The sequence below is a fragment of the Mastacembelus armatus genome, chromosome 11 (genome assembly GCF_900324485.2).
Source record: "Mastacembelus armatus chromosome 11, fMasArm1.2, whole genome shotgun sequence".
Taxonomy (NCBI): Eukaryota; Metazoa; Chordata; class Actinopteri; order Synbranchiformes; family Mastacembelidae; genus Mastacembelus; species Mastacembelus armatus.
In genome coordinates, this window is record NC_046643.1 from 2,268,016 (window position 1) to 2,284,380 (window position 16,365).

At 40.5% G+C, this 16,365-nt stretch overlaps 1 protein-coding gene across 2 annotated transcripts in view; it reads left to right on the forward strand.

The window, feature by feature from the left end:
- The window catches only part of phf14 (PHD finger protein 14), a 94,432-nt gene that overhangs the window by 69,119 nt on the left and 8,948 nt on the right, over window positions 1-16,365 (forward strand). For both annotated transcript variants that reach the window (XM_026299796.1, XM_026299797.1), the window contains exon 17: window positions 7,911-8,028. In XM_026299796.1, coding sequence (XP_026155581.1) covers window positions 7,911-8,028 — 118 coding nt within the window. The remainder of the gene's footprint in view (window positions 1-7,910; window positions 8,029-16,365) is intronic.

Genomic DNA, 16,365 nt, shown 5'->3' on the forward strand with positions numbered 1-16,365 from the left:
TGCCATCTTTACTTTGATCCATCAGTGAATATTTCTACAGACCATGTGAATAAATGGGGGTGGTTAGCAGTCCTTCTAGCAATAACTCTTTGTGATACTTGGACAGAAATGGTGCGGTAGATGAGATCAAACAAAGCCAGTGTAGATTTGTAAGCCATTGGCCTCAGTCAGGGTGATGGGCCCCAGGGTGATGCCAGAAGGAATAGGGAATCTGAGGACTTCAAACAGAGATTAAACACCAGATGAGGGTGGACATGAATCGCCAACTGAGAGCAACACATGTAGCAGACAAAAGCAATCAATCATGTCCCCTCCACCACCTCATGTCCAATAAGATTACATCAATCAGTAACCTCTCTTATGAGTGATTGGATTTTGTCTGCTTCCAAAGTACTGGGGAGGCTAAGCAGTGGGGGGTGGGGGGTCTTAATTTTCCCAGTGATTAAAAGCAGGGTGAAATTCCTTTGATAACATCAAGGACCTTCCTGTGGCTAGGTGTATAAGGGCAGATTAGGGAGCAGATAAAAGTGGGTGGTGGTAGTAGGTGACTCAGACAGTGAACAGATTAAGAACGACACTGGCTACATTACTCAGATCATCTTATAAGAATCTTAATGCACCATCCTCCACGGTCCTAATGGTTTTGAAATGTGCCCTTTACAGATTAAGAGTTAGCCAGAGGTGAAACAATGAAGTAGTTGTCACAGGTGTCTGGTGTAGCCTTAGAAACATTTTAATCAAGCAAACATGTGCCCAAAAGTACTTCTGTTTAAGCCTTTGTTTGTAGCCACACTAGAAGTGTGGCTCTAGGGATGCTAACGGCAGTCAGTCCAGCCTGAATTAGCTGGTATGGAGCCAGACTTCTCTCCTGGCTGTGTAGATGCTACTTAATATGCAGTAATGATGCTGTTCTTAGCCCTACCCCTCAGAACCCTCCTCTCCACGCCAAAACACTGACAGAAAAATTTAAACTATGGCACTGAAAAACACTGACATTGACTAAAAATCAGAAGATTGTCACTGAAAAAAAAAACTTTGGCAGAAAAGTATTTTTGCAGTATTAATACTTATTTTGATGCCAAAGTTTTTTCAGTACAAATCCTTCAAAGCCAATGTTTTATTTTTCAGTTCCAATTATATTTTTAGTGCCAAGTGTTATTTTTCGGTGCCAAAGTTTAACTGTTACTGTTCTGGCTCCCTACTTCGAGACTTTGCTGGGCCAAACATGTCTTATATTTGTCTCCAATACAGAAAACACAGATGAAATTGTTCTAGATCATCTGTCTACAGTTTTGATAGTAAAAAGGATTTTTAAATGTTCCCTCAACTAGCACAGAGACATAAGCTTGCACATGCTGACATGGTCATGGTGCAAACTTGGTTATGAAGCAAATACAATGTGCTAGTTTTTGAGCTACTGTAGTTTTTGAGCTACAAGCTGTAATACTGTACTAGCTTACCAGCCCTGCAAGCTAGTACAGTATTTACACCATTCACTCCTGTTTTACAGCTGACCTCAAATCATCTCATCTTTGTGTGGCATTATGCTATTTATTCATTGATTTTGTTTTTTTTTTTTTTTTTTTCCTGTCGGGATCTCTTATAGATGCCCGTCATACTAGGCCCTCACCTTATAAAACTAGTTGTGTTTTTGTGAAAATATGGAACTGTTCAAAGTTCAGTTTTGCAGGAAAATAGAATGGAGTTTAGATAAATGAATATTAAAACCCAGATTGCCACACACACAGAAAGTTCTGCATCTGTATTAGTGAGCAGTGCTTTTATTCAAAGATCTTCCCCATGATACATATTACAAAGGGTTCATTAGTGAAGTCGTCTGTCTTGCTAAAAGAAAAGAGCCCTCCTGTGAGTTTGGAAGGTCTTCAAGCGTCTCCAGCAGTGAAACTGAAGAGCCTGTTCCTTCTTTTTTGCCTTAGTTTGAGATTCATGTGAAATCAATTTGGCAGTTTGTGTTCAACAATAGGAGCGTACTCGTTAGTGTAGCACACACATTTGGTCATTTGTCTTCTATTCACTAGGTGGCCAGAGGGTACTTTAAATTCCCATTGTTTCTAGGCAGATATGCATACTCAGTCCATCCAAGATTCTTTAATGTGTCTTGTGTTTCAGTGTGTGAGAGAGAGATTCACCTGCCTCTGCATATTTTTGTGCATCTTGTGCTCCTACAACATGCCAACTGTCTTGCTGTGATTTCAGTAAATCTAACACATGTAATGTGCTAACACTACATGTAGCACTACATGTAGCTTTATATAAAGTATATTATTACACCTAATTCACAGCTTTTCTTAGTCTAGTGTCAGAGGGTTAAGAACAAAGGAAATTTGTAAAATGATTAAAGTGTCTGTCTCTGCAGTTCAACCTACAAACTGCACTATAGTTGCCTCCAAATCCTATTGAACATCTGTGGAAAGAACTGACCAAAGTCTGGAGTCTGCCCCAATAACACCCCAGGGTGTAGGGTGAATCACCCCTCAGGCAGCTGAAAACCTGAGACTGTTCCAGAGTTTGGCCCCTCCGGTGCCCAAGAATCTGGGACCATTCAGGAGGACAGCCCCTCAGGCAAACGAAGATCTGGAGCCGCTCTGGAGAACGGCCCCTGAGGCGAACCGGAATCCGAGGAGGTTCCGGAGGATGGCCCTTCAGGAGAGCTGGGATCCAGGGCTGTTTTGGGGAAAAACCTATGGGAAGGCCCCTCGGGTGAGCTGAGGTCTCCGGCGAGGACTAACTGGGAACTCCGGTGAGCGGCTGGCTGGCAACTGAGGTGAGAGGTTTGCCAAAGACTCAGGTGAAAGGGTGGCTAGAGACTGAGGTGAAGAGCTAGCCTTGGGCTCAGGTGAGTGTCTGGCCAGAGACTGAGACAAAGGGCTTGCTGGAGACTCAGGTGAGAGGCTGGCTGGCGACTGAGGCGAAGGGCTGGCCAGAAACTCAGGTGAAAAGGCAGGCCTGAGACTGAGGTGAGGGGCTTTCTGGAGACTCAGGTGAGGGGCTAGCCAGAGACTGACATGAAGGGCTAGTTGGAAGCTCAGGGCAATGGCTGGCCAGAGACTGAGATGAAGAGCTAGCCGTGAGCTCAGGTGAGTGGCTGGCTGGAAACTGAGATGAAGGTGAGTGGCTAGCCAAGGATTTAGGCAGCTGGAAGGGAACCTCAGTGGGGGATCTTGAAGCAGGACTGGGGCCTCACCGGGGACGCTGTCTTTGGCACACTGAGGTTCTGGAATCCTGGACGAACCTCAGTGGGGACGTTTTCGTTGGCACAGTGTGGTTCAGGAGTCTGTCTCTTCAGAGACAGACTCCTGAACCACCGGCTGCAGGACTGGAGGTGCCGTTAGCATTTTCTCCTGGACGAGCTCAGGCTGAGTCTGGCTGGCAGGTTGGCGAACTGGCTGGAGATGGAGTTGACCCCTTCCCACGTCGCCCTCGTAGTCGCGCTGTGGGCGTGCAGCTAGCGGGGACATGGGCGAGATCCCATGGAGCCAGGGTTGCCAGGGACTAAGCCTTGAGCTCCTGCCAGATGGCACACGACTCTACCAGTGTCAGTGACTGAAGAAGACTGGAGAGCCGGGGAGAAAACCTGGGGAGCCGGCTGGGAAACCAAGAGAGTTGGTGGAGAAGCCAGGGAAGTCGGTGGTGAGGACTGGAGATCTAGAGATGAAGCCTTGAGAGGCAGCAGTGAAGTGTATAATGCGGATGAGGAGGAGTAGAAAGCTGACATCGGCGACTTAAGAGTAGAGGGTCTAAGTGCCGGCGGAGGGAAGTTGATAGCCAGCGGTGTGGAAGGCTGAAGCGCCGCGAGCGGGGAGAAGTCAAAGGCCGATGATGAGACCAGGGCAGCCAGTGGGGAGGGTTTGAAGCACTGTGAGGCATCACTGCTTTGCCTCGTGGATGGGGACTTGCTGGCTCCTGCACACGTCCAGCAGAGTGTATAGGGAGGAAAAAAGCTCTGAAAACTTCTGTACCAACTCTTCCGATATCCCAAGTTGGAGGTGCCGAAGCAGCCACTTCTGCTGGGCACACTCAGCAAGCGCCACCGGGTAGTTTCAGGCAAAGCTGAAACGCGGCGAGGGACTCCAATAAAGGACGCTCCCCAAGCGTTTCCCTTGCTGGATCCACTGGGTCCATCAATGTCCAGTTCGTTCTGGTATATGTTGAGAAGGAAGAGGACACAGATTCTGTGCAGATACAGAAAATAATAAGTCTTTATTTACTAGTTGCTCGGTTGGAGATGAAGGACGTATTGTTCTGTGGATGGTTTCTCCCAGGGCAGCGGTAGCTTGCTGGCAATGGGCAGAGAAGGCCTGGGAAGGAGTCAGCCATACGCTGCTGGCAGGAGTGGAGGAAGATTGTCCAGAGGCTGGAGACGCTCAGGTAAGTATGCCCGAAGAGTGGCAACCCTGTAGGGAAAGCACTCAGTGAGATCGCAGTAAGGCTTAATAATGTTGAGCCACAAATAACTACTACTAACCGATGAGGCAGACTGAGGAACTGGCATCTTGACTGGTGAAGGTCCGGAGCTTTTATGGCAGAGGAGTATCTGGTGATTGCGTGCCTCCTTGCCTGGCACACCTGCAGGTGCATCATTTAACAAGACACATAGAGACGGGAGGAGAGGGAAGGAGACACATGAGGGAAAAGGAGCAGGGTGGTACTGCCGTCTCATGACACTTACCAACATTTCAATTTTACATCCAAATTAAGTGGGTTAAGTTTGAGAAAAACAGAAACTTGGTTAATTGTGCAAATGCAGGACAAACCACACGTGGATAGTTTTACTAACAGTTTTTTTCAGTCTTTGACAGTCAGGAATGATAAAAAACTTTACAATTGAGTGCATGCACCTTAGATTAACCCTAATATACTTGTGGTAGATGACACTGCAATCCCATGAGAAGCCCCATCTGGTATGTGTTCTTGTACCAAAACAAACACAGACAGCAACTAACAGCAAGTACAGTTGCAGTAACAGTATTAGTCTGCAATAATATTTACACTAAAGAGACCAAAAAAGAAGGAAAAAAACTCTCAGTTTGGGTGAAATACTAGATAGAGAGACTTATCGGGCTGTAGAGCCCACAGAATTAATTGGTGGTGAGTAGACTTAGTAAAACAAAACCAGCTTCATTCGTCAGTTATCAGTATTTTTATAAAATAGAAAGTAAAAAGTAGTAAATATTTCTATATTTCATGGCAGAAAAATGTGACAAATTTGCTCTTCATGGAGGTTTGCCCACTGACATGGATATTGACTTAATGGCCCTCAAAATGCTGTTGACACCTCTAGGTTTAATCTGAAGGTGTTTACAGTCCTTTCTGTGGAAGATCAGCCTCTTATCACATTTTGCCTCAGTCCAAGTCTGAAACAGAGTTACAATCCACTGTATTTCATATGACCGTAGAGCTATCAGATACTGTCAAACTGCCTAATTCCTTTCAGCATACACATCCAACAACAAGCTGGCTTCACTGTTGGGCTGCAGTAATTGATATTCAAATAGTGCCTGCCATAAATCGTACACAGACAGCTACTTGGACAGAACATATAATGTAATTTCAGGATATTCATCCTGTAGCCACAGCATGAAAAGACTGAATAATACCAACAAAATGAAACAGAATCAATGTGGAGGAGCAGTGCCTACCATCTGATTTCTTGCTAAATCCTGTTCATTTGATTGACTGGTGAGTAACGGGGATCAGCCGTGGCACAGCTCCACAAGAATGGAAGTGAAATGTCTGTAAAGAAAAAAAAACAATGTATTCAATAGATGTGGTATAAGCATACCCTTTAAAATCATATATTGTTACATTCAAATATACTTCTGGTTAACAATTGTAAGCACAATTACACATCCATGTGCAACAAATATTCATTTTGATCAATTAAATATGAGATTTCTTAAAATCTTGGATCCATATACTGCATTCATACAGCAGGTAGCAATAATCTTCTCTAACAAAATATTGTTGCTATGCCCACTATTTGGGGATAGGTCAGAGGATCACCAAACCCTCTGGGGCACTATGAACATTGCTACTAAATGTCATGCTGATGCATTCAACAATTGCTGTACCAAACAGTTGAAATAGACAACGTGTTTTACCTCACACAGCTGGTTATTTTTACAATCATCACTATAGACACGTCCAACTCCAAATGAGACCAATTATCCTATGGTGTGGAGTCAGTATGACTATGCAGAAATCTTCAATAACTGATTCATCGTTTGGGTCATCACTACAACTTGAATATCTGGGGTTTTGGATGGTTGGACAAAACAAGACAATTATAGATACTTTTAGTAGAGCTCATAAAACACCCACTGACAAGAAGTTGAGTCAGTAGTACATTGGTACACAATACACTTCATTCAAAGCATGAACAAGAAGAGATTGACCTGTGACTGTAGCACCAGAGAGGAGACTTTTCTTTTAATCATTTATGAGGCTTAATGCCCTTCAGAAATCTCCTCCTGTGTGGTAAAAACACACACCACAATTAGAGCCAATTATGCCCTAATCAATAGAGGAGATTCACATTCTTCAAGGAAAATCTGATAACAGAGGTAGGAGCCATGGAGGTCAACCTGAACCCTCTCTATTTATCTCCATTACTGGGAAAAGCTGGATAGCATGAGGAGTTGGAAGACAGGAAGAGAAGCACAACAATGACAACAGTACCTATAAGGTTCACAGAGTTTCCATGTAGCCTTGTCACTTTGAGTTTCCATGTAAACGTAAACAATACAACATTGAAAAATTTCAAAGTTTTCTGAAATTGTATTTTTTGTTTGTCAATTCAATGCGAATTAAGATTTTGGATTTGTTCAGTTTACTTTATGTGGAGTTTTGAATAGAAAATATAAAATTAGAAAAGCTGAGTACCTTTATTTCTGTTCATGATTCAAACAATGGATCTTTTGTAAGCACCCAGTTCAGCATGTTGTCGAATGCTAATGCAACACATTACACTACTGCCCTTAGTATGAAAGTTTTTTGACCATTTTATTCAAATGGCAATTCATTTTGCAATTGGCAATTCTATATGGAATTTAGTCATGCAATTTGAAAATGTGGGTGGGGCAATAGTTTGCACTGTCACCTTTTAAGGGCATTTCGAGTTTGAATCCTGCTCGAACCTGGGGCCGCATGTTCCCCCTGTGTCTGTGTGGGTTATCTCAAGGTACTCTCACTTCCACAGTTCAAACAAATGCAGGTTAGATTAATTGGTGAAACTAAATTCCTAGTGCTACTCTTAATGTAGCAGTAGGTGCAAATATAAGCGTGAGTGTCTGTCTCAATGTGTCTGCTCTATGATAGACTGGAGATCTGTCCAGGGAGGCTCCACCTCTCCTAAAACCCTGGATAGCAGGTATTACAAAAAGAAATTTTCAATTGACAATACAGTATACAAAGTGGCAATTCAATCCTCAATTAAGTTTGAATTATTCTGAGTGAAGTTTAAAATGAAAGCTAAACCACTGCAGAGTGCCAAAGTTTTTTGGTCTTTTTATTTTTTACAAATATTAAATTCTGAGAGTGAAACAACGCCATCCAGTCCACTGCATTTACGTGCAGGTATACTCTATTTCAGTTTTTCAGTGTTTATCCCCTGTGGTCTGACTGTTGTTGCTTCACCTAAGGACACAGATAGTCCAGGAATTATTTATTCAATTCACTTATCTGACACTAACAAGGCCTGAATTTATCTGGTCACTGAAACAACCATTTGACAGTCAATGGCTGTGTAGGGTCAAGGGAGTGGAGTGATTAGAGAGACTTTGGAATGCATTAGCAGCAGCAATCCTGAGCTAGTCTTGTCATTGAAGGATGAAGGTGGCTTTTATACAGTATGTGACACATAACACATGCCCTTCCTGTCTGAATCTAAGGTGTGACGAGTGCCGGCTCTGCTATCATTTCGGGTGTCTGGACCCTCCGCTGAAGAAATCCCCCAAGCAAACAGGATATGGCTGGATCTGCCAAGAGTGTGACACGTCCTCCTCTAAGGTGAGTGCATGTACAGTTTTTGTATATGTGACTCATCATGAAAGTACTTTGCCAAGACATCAGTATGTATATCCTGTTTGTTGTTTGTTTCATTTATTTGGTCAAAAAAATAAAGACATACATACATACATATACATTTTATAGATTTTTCTATAGCCCTCTCTGTGGGTTTTATTACTTTACTTTTATCATTTATTTGTTTGCTTGTTTGTGTCAGGTGACAGTGTCGGTTCTGTTGGTTGATTGGTACAACTGGTCCAACCATAGTTTATTACAACTGCATACAGTACTCTGTGATTGTACCAATGAATGACTTACCTTTTAACTACCACAAGAAGAAACCATTCAATTTAAAGAGTGTAGGTTTCAAAATGATCTACAAATTACCTTGTAATACATTTGCTAGGCTTCACAAATACAGTTTTTTTGGGTGAAAATTATCAAAAGGGATTTTTGTTTATTTTCCTGTAAAGCTCAAGACTAACACATCACGTTCATTCAACTGTCCTATCCTATTGCAATTCTGAGGAAATTGTTAATCAACAAGTAAAAGTACAGTACCTATCAGAGATTCTTAAAAGCAGAATTTTTAATTTATATGAAAAACAAAAAAATCAACATAACATCATCCCTGCACAACAGTTTTGTTTTTTTCTGTTTACCTGATTCCTGTTTTCATTAAATTATATTTCAGTAAAAGCTGAAATTTAGCCGCCTTTCAACCTAATTAATAAATGCATTCATATTTTCATCAAGGCTCCAGCAGATCCCTGTGACCCTGATTAAGGAATAAGCGGGTATAGAAAATGGATGGATGGATATTTTCATCTCTCTAGAAAGTGGAAAATGGGGGGTGATTGATGCTGGCACAGAGGAAGTGAAATATAAAAGCCATAGTGGAAATGCTGAATCACAAGAATAAAACATTTAATTATGAAGAAAACCAAAAGGTTAAAGCTCTCTCTCAGTGCTAAGTGGTACCCATATAAAATTTAGAAGAATCAAATTAGTTTTGTACTCTCACTATGATTTTTACGACTATACATTTTCAGTGCCATCTATATTCAGAAGTGTATCTATACACAATACTTATGTGCTGATGTAGAAAGTAACATTCAAATTATTGTTTTATTTCAACTTAAGTTTAGCTGATCAGATCTGCCTCTTTGGTATAATCCACCTCCTGTTTTCAAAACATTGGAGAACACATCAACAAAGGCTGAATATGAGTGTCAGTTGAGCCACTATGTTCCAGTATCCCAGTTTAGGTCTGTTGTTACAGTTAGTTCCTGGGATTTATTTTTAGTCTTAAAATTGGAATTCAAGAGATTTGTTTTGTCATTACACCATATCTATACTTTGTTTAGAGAGTTATATGTGTAGTCATGTAATTGTGCTATCATCAAATTATGCTTGGAAAGACACTGCAAAATGCAGGACTCCACTTGTAAATTATATGGAGAGATGTAGACAGTTATGCTTTTGACTAACAAGCTGGAGCACAGAAGTCCGTGGTATTTACACTTCCTGTACAGTGTTGTCTGAAGGAACAAAAAAGGCTTAGTTTTTGTTGGTTGCTGTTGCAGTTAATTCAATTTCAATTCAATTCAATTTATTTGTATAGTGCCAAATCACAATACAATCATCTCAAGGCACTTTACAAAAAAAAAACAGAAAAACCAACAATTCCCTTATGAGCAAGCACTTGGCGACAGTGGAGAGGAAAAACTCCCTTTAACGGAAGAAAAAACCTCCAGCAGAACCAGGCTCAGTTTGCGCGGCCATCTGCCTCGACCGGTTGGGGTGAGTGGATAGAGGAGAGAGAAAAGAACAGCAACAATAAACAACAAATAGACACTGCAGGTTGGTGGGGCCAGTAACTGCACATCAGTGATATACAGCCCCAGGACTGGGAACACCTGCAGAAGGTACAGAGAGAACAGAGAGAGAGAGAGCACAAACTAGGGGAGACGGAGAGCACAAGGTTAGTGGCATTCAATCTAGTTAGAAATAAAAGAATGAGCACTGCTGGAACAGAGTCAACATAGAGCTTTGAACAACAGCAGTTGAGGAAGGAGGAGGACACTGATTAAACAAGACAAAAACTAGTACTTTGACATATATTTGTATTTCAAGCAGAATATTATTGCATGATGATAAGGATGCATCTCACTTCTCTCATTCCTTCTAGAATATTTTGTCCCTATGAAGTTGTGACAAACCTCTTCCTATTTGTTTATATCAAATGGGTGAACCTCAGGGCTCTCTGCCCCACAGTAGGGTTACATTTCACTGGTGACAGGAGAATAGCTTTTACTGCGCTGACGTGAAAAATTAGTGGCAACACTTTTTTCTTTAGCAATCAAAGATCACTTGTGTTATTAGTAACTCTAATCATGCATAAAGCATTGTTTAGATCTGTTCATGTTCCACCTTGGAAAGTAACTCATAGACATGCATAAGGTGTGAATGGTACATTGGGGAGACATGTTTAAGGAACAAAAGGATAAAAGAAGTCGGCACATGTACATCATTTTTAATTCTGTAGTGTCTACATTTTGAGAGGCAGAATGTGACATTTTTGAGAAAGCATGGTGTACACACCTTTTAAGGCACACGGTGCTCAGAGTGTTTCTGTAATAGCAAGTGTTGGGAGATAATTGACTCCAACTAAGGGCATCTAAAAAGCACTCTGAGATGAGAGCCGTATTTAAGGAAAGTTTTATTATCTGCTTTTAAATGCCAAGTCATGCACTGCTTTTCCTGCGGGGGGAGTATGTTTCTTAAATGCCAGCATTAAGTGCAGAATATTACCTGATCATTGCGACTGAGATGCAGCTGTTGGCAAAGATAGTGGGCAGTCAACCCCTCTACCTGGCAGTCTGCTTCAAAGAAAGGTACAGGAAGTGGTGTCAGAGCTCCCTGCAGCCACTGCTCTTATCTTAGAGAAAGATGTATACCTGAAGGATACGTTACACTGGAAGCTGCAGGAGGTATCTTAACATATGGGATGGTAACCACAGCTCTGGTTTAAGTGAAAGCCAGCCTGTTTACAATTTGCACTAATGATTCCAGAGGTTACTTGAAATAGCTTGAAATAAACGTAATATAAACAGCATACTTTTTTATTTGTACTGGCAGAGCTCCAAACTTTATCATTCAAGGTTCCCATCATTCACAGACTTATCCCTTTATCTCTGAAGGCATGATTATACCATATTGTAAATATGAGAATATACACATAGCGATAATACAGTAGCTCACTAGGTTGTGCTTCCTCACTGTTAATCCCACCTCCAAAGGTTAATGGTTTATCCAGGTGACACAAACAACCAGCAGTGAGCACAACAGCGGGTTGATTTGAAACATTAACCCATCTGATATTTTGATGGTGATTCAAATGCTGGAACCAGAATTTTAACAATGAGCATGTTTGAACAATCAGCACCATTTTAGGAAGTTACGTTGTTATATATTCAGTTCTTGTCTTCAACAGAACTTTGCAAAGCTTGTTTTTGATCATCAATGTATTTGTAGTTTGGCTGTGTGGTCGAATCAAATACAAATGTTTTGTTTTATAATAATTGCTACCATAGAAAGCAAAGCATAAGAGTTTTTGTTACCATGTTTCTGTTATTGTCTCCTGCTAAAGGTCGCAGTAAATTGGATTCTGTCTGTGAGGTCCTGATTAATAGCAAAATCTCTTTTTGATGATGAGTTGTCCCTCTGATTTGCTTGTATTGTTGAGGTATTTGTAGAGCAGTAGAAATTACAGAGGAGCTACTGGTTTACAGTATTGTTGGAAAATGCAGGAGTTGAGCATTGGTGCTGTTGCACACATTTCTGTTGTGCAAAGGGCCATAAAAAGCTTTATTAGACAGGCTTGAGTTCATTATAGATGCTGTGTTTCTCTCAGCCTGCTCAGCTTAGATAAACCTCGCTCTGACCAAGGCCACATCCCTCTCGCTGTCGCCTCCGGCCCTCACCGAATTGATTTCAGTAATAAAGTGACAGTCTTCCCGTAATATACGGATGGCCTTTAATTCAAGCCCGTTACCATGCCAAGAGATGCTTGTTTAAGGCTTTATTTACACCCTTGCAGCACTGCCTGGCATGCTGGGCTCCACAGTGAATCAGACCAAAAGATTTGTATAAAAGGTTTGAAATGCCAAAAGCTCTTAAAGTTACTCAGGCAGTGTTTAAACTACTGAGCTGTGAACTTGTGTGGGATGCACTACTTTAGCTGCACTCAGACTTCTTGTCATCAAACGGATTGCAACTGTTGAAATTATAGTCCATAAAGGTTTCATTTTCTTCACTTCCTCCACAGCCAAAGACCTACTCCTACTCAGCAGTGTTTGTATTTGAAGTTCTGTTACGACCTCAGAATCTTCAGCTTGGTTTATGCATGTATGCTACTTATGTGCTCATAGTGTTTGCCTTTAATACTAAAAGGTGTTTGGAAGACCAGGGTACCATAAGTATTTGCATCTATTAATTTAGTGTATAGCAGCTAATGTATATTTTGATGTCATTCCCAATTCAGAAGATTCCCATTACAAGCTTTGCCATCAATCAGAAGCTTCATTGCCTAACCTGTGAAACACTGTAATTAAGTTAGCCTAATTAAGTTAATGAAGTGTCACACATGGCTGACTTTACTATATAGAGCAAATTGAAAGAAAAATAGGTATCATTACTCATAAGATTGTCTGGTATTTGCAATGAAGCACAGGTTATGCACATTTTATAAGGTCATCATCCTGAGTGTTTATCTTAGAGGGAAAGTCCAACCTATAACATGTTTTGATTTTCTCAGTAAGGCATTTTCCTTAGTAGCCTCATTGATTTAATCAGCAGCACTGGTGCATTTTTGGAATAAAGTTAAATCCCTGAGTGTGATTTGAATTTGTTGAGCTCTACATTCTCTTATCCGTATTCCAGTTTAATCTTTTTGCCATAAGGAATGTGCGATCAATAAGCCCGACAGTCGAGGCTTGTACTCAAGTGTGTGAGGTGCTTAAAGCATGATAACCCCATCAATGATGGTTGTCTTTTAGACATGCCAAAGTTTAACTACAGTTTAATGTGATTTAAAGGCAAGCAGGGCAGCTAAACTAGCCTGCAGGGAGCACGGGACATGGTCAAGGGTGACCAGGCAGGACGCCAATGAAGAAGGGAAAATCAATGGCTAGGAGTCACCTCAATCACTTTAACTAGGGCGCTACAGATGCCCACACCCCTCTAAGGGGCCAATTTGTGGAGTAAACAGGAGTGTGTGATTGCTGTTGGGGTCCCCAGTGGTCCCAACAGTCCATTTCTCTGGACCTGGCTTCATTCTAATAACCCTCTTAGCGGAGAGCTTACATGAAGCCTCACACTTACTATACAGACACAGTTGCATTTAATAACATGCTGGTGTGCCGGGTCTCATTGGTGCTGTAAATCAAACTCATGGGGATGAGCAGAAAACCTTTATAACAGAAAGGCTTCATCAACTACAGCCTGCAGAAGTCTCCATTCCTTTGCTACCCTAGCTCACTGCTCCCCACTGTTGACCCTCTTTTTCTGTACTGGTTCATTAGGAACCAGTATTTGGATCATTTGACATCACTCAGCCCCAAAACTGACTTTAATGCAGATGCTTTGATTAAAGAAAAAATCAGGATAATGAATTCACATAATTGAGTGGTTATGAGAATCTCAATATCAGTTTCATGTCTGAACATTATATACAGTTTGATGGAGGAGTCAGGACATGTTGAGCCATGATTAGCATAAAGCAGGGGGAAATGACTAGTGGCTTTAAGAGTACTTTTCAAGCTCACCTATTAACAGATTATACCCTGTTTGACTGATCTGTACACAAACATAAATGTAAAAACAAACAAAATGTATGGTTTTAGGTAGAATAACATAATGGAAAACTTAGTTTGTTGAAAGCCAGTAAAAGAACAGTGTTACACTGTCCAAATTTGCATAAATACATATTCCAGCAAAATGTACAATTAAAAAAACTTTAAAGTGCATACTAAATAAAATATGGAAAACACAATTATGTGCTGGAGCTATTTTTAATGAATAAAACTTTCACTTCTGTGAGCCATCTTCAGGTACAAAACAATGAAACAATGAATGTATGTGTAACAATGCCACAAGTCAAAGGGAATGCATTTACGCTGACAGTGAACATGTCTGTTTTGGTTAATCATCATCGGCTTTCACTCCTCCAAAAGATGAAGGAATCTTGTGTGAATTAAGACATAAATAACATACAGCTTCTGCTGGCCTCCAGATGTTAAATTACTGTTCAGTAATTAAACCCAGCTGGCATTACCTGCTATCCTCCATGATTTATTGTGGTGTAATCACATGAAATTTAGGCAAAGAGTACCCAACTATCAAGAAGTCCAGCTACTGGCAAATTCTTTTGTTGCCTTCACTCTGTTTTTTATATGCAAATAATGAATGAATGTCAGTACTTGTGTCATGTTTAATCATGCAGACAGAGTGGACAAGAGCACAGGCTCAATTCATTCACAGGCTAAGGCCCAGTGAATGAATTGAGCATTTTGTAATGGCTTCATGTGGTTTTGCTGCTTTACAGTGAGGGATCATAATTATGCCATGAGTTTGTTTTGCATGAGCCAGGTATGCTATTTGTGTTTGCATACGTATATAGATAGGGATTTGGGAGAATCTGCTTTACATATTCTGTGCAGAGCTCCTCATGGCATATGAAACACATTTACAACTTGGTCAGAGGTCTCCTCTTTGTTTTCATTTTGTGAGACATTTTAGGCATTTTGTCTTTGTCATGTGTTCTCAGCTCAATTCAGACATAAAGCAGAGATATCGAACTAGTTTCCCAACAGTGCTTTTACAGTGGGATGTGTATGATTCTCTGTTTTGTTCTAAATGCTACAAATTGAAAACAGAGAGAAAGTAGCGTCCTCTATCTGGGCTGTATTTCCTCTTCATGGAGGCATCTATAATTATCTGACAAGGCGATAAAAGATAAACCTGCTTGTGCATCTTAACTCTGATTAAATTAGCTGTTGCCTGGTAAGTTCACCTGAGTATCAGTCATGCCCACTGAAATGGAAACACATTTCTTGGAAAAAAATTAAACATTAAAGGATGCCCTTTGTAATAAATGAAACTGGAATTGCAAATATGTGCAGTCATGAAATTTAATTGTGCTCTCTGGTGGCTGGTTTGTGGGTGCTGAGGAGCAGAAGCATAGGAGAAGTGCTAAGGGCAGAGGTGGTTAAATGTAGCGAGTAACGCAGTGGCTGAACAGGCTAATGAAGCCGCTGTTTATGACCCACTGCAATTGTGTCATCTCTTGAATGGCAACAAGATGCCAGTGCACAAAGAGGAACTTAAGCACACAGACACACACACTAGTATGTCTTTATATCTACAAAATGGTTTGTAGTTTTTAGTACATTTCATTAATGCCTTCATGTTTTTAGAGAAAATTTTTTTAAGCCCTATGAAAGGGGTACATACAGTACAATGTACAACATAGACTTTTTGATGGTTTTCTAATGTCAAAAAGAAATAGAAATTGCAGTACAGATTAAACAAAAATGTGACACATACGTAAATGCACCGTTTTTGCTAGTCTGTAAGTAATATAAAGAATTCACTATAAGAAGAGTTACAGGTAGTTAGCAAAATTATATTCACTCAATAGTAGCCTGTATTAAATAGATAAATACAGTATTGCACTATGAAATTATAGCCTAAATGTATTTCCTAAAGAATAGGTGTGTGATTAATATGAGCACTCATCAAGTGGCATGACGGGAATTTATAATCATATGAAAACCAATTGACACAGCTCTATGGGCTGAATTATGTATGCACTGGGAGGAATTGGGGGCTATATATATATGGTAATAAATTCCAGTGCAAGGATTTTTTAAAACAAATATCTCTATAATAATCTGTTATTGACCAATACTAATGTATATGTTTATCTTTAATGAACACGTTATTTAACATTTACAAATTACAATTTACAATTCCAAAGATTTTTTCTCAACTAGGGTTTAATTTAACACAGCTAAGTTTCATTTTAAATCTCCTTTCATTATTGAACCCATTTCACACTGGGACTGCTATGTTACAATAATGCTTGAATGGCAACAAACCATTACATTTATTATGTGGTAGCATTGCCCAAAAATGTGCATAATTCTGCTATCATTTGTGCAGCTGAATATTTATCTGTGAGTGAGTCCATCAAGGTTGAGGGGATACACAAAACAGCGGAGCCTCTTCTGCATACACACCTTTTGCAATGTGACACACACAAATAAATACTGC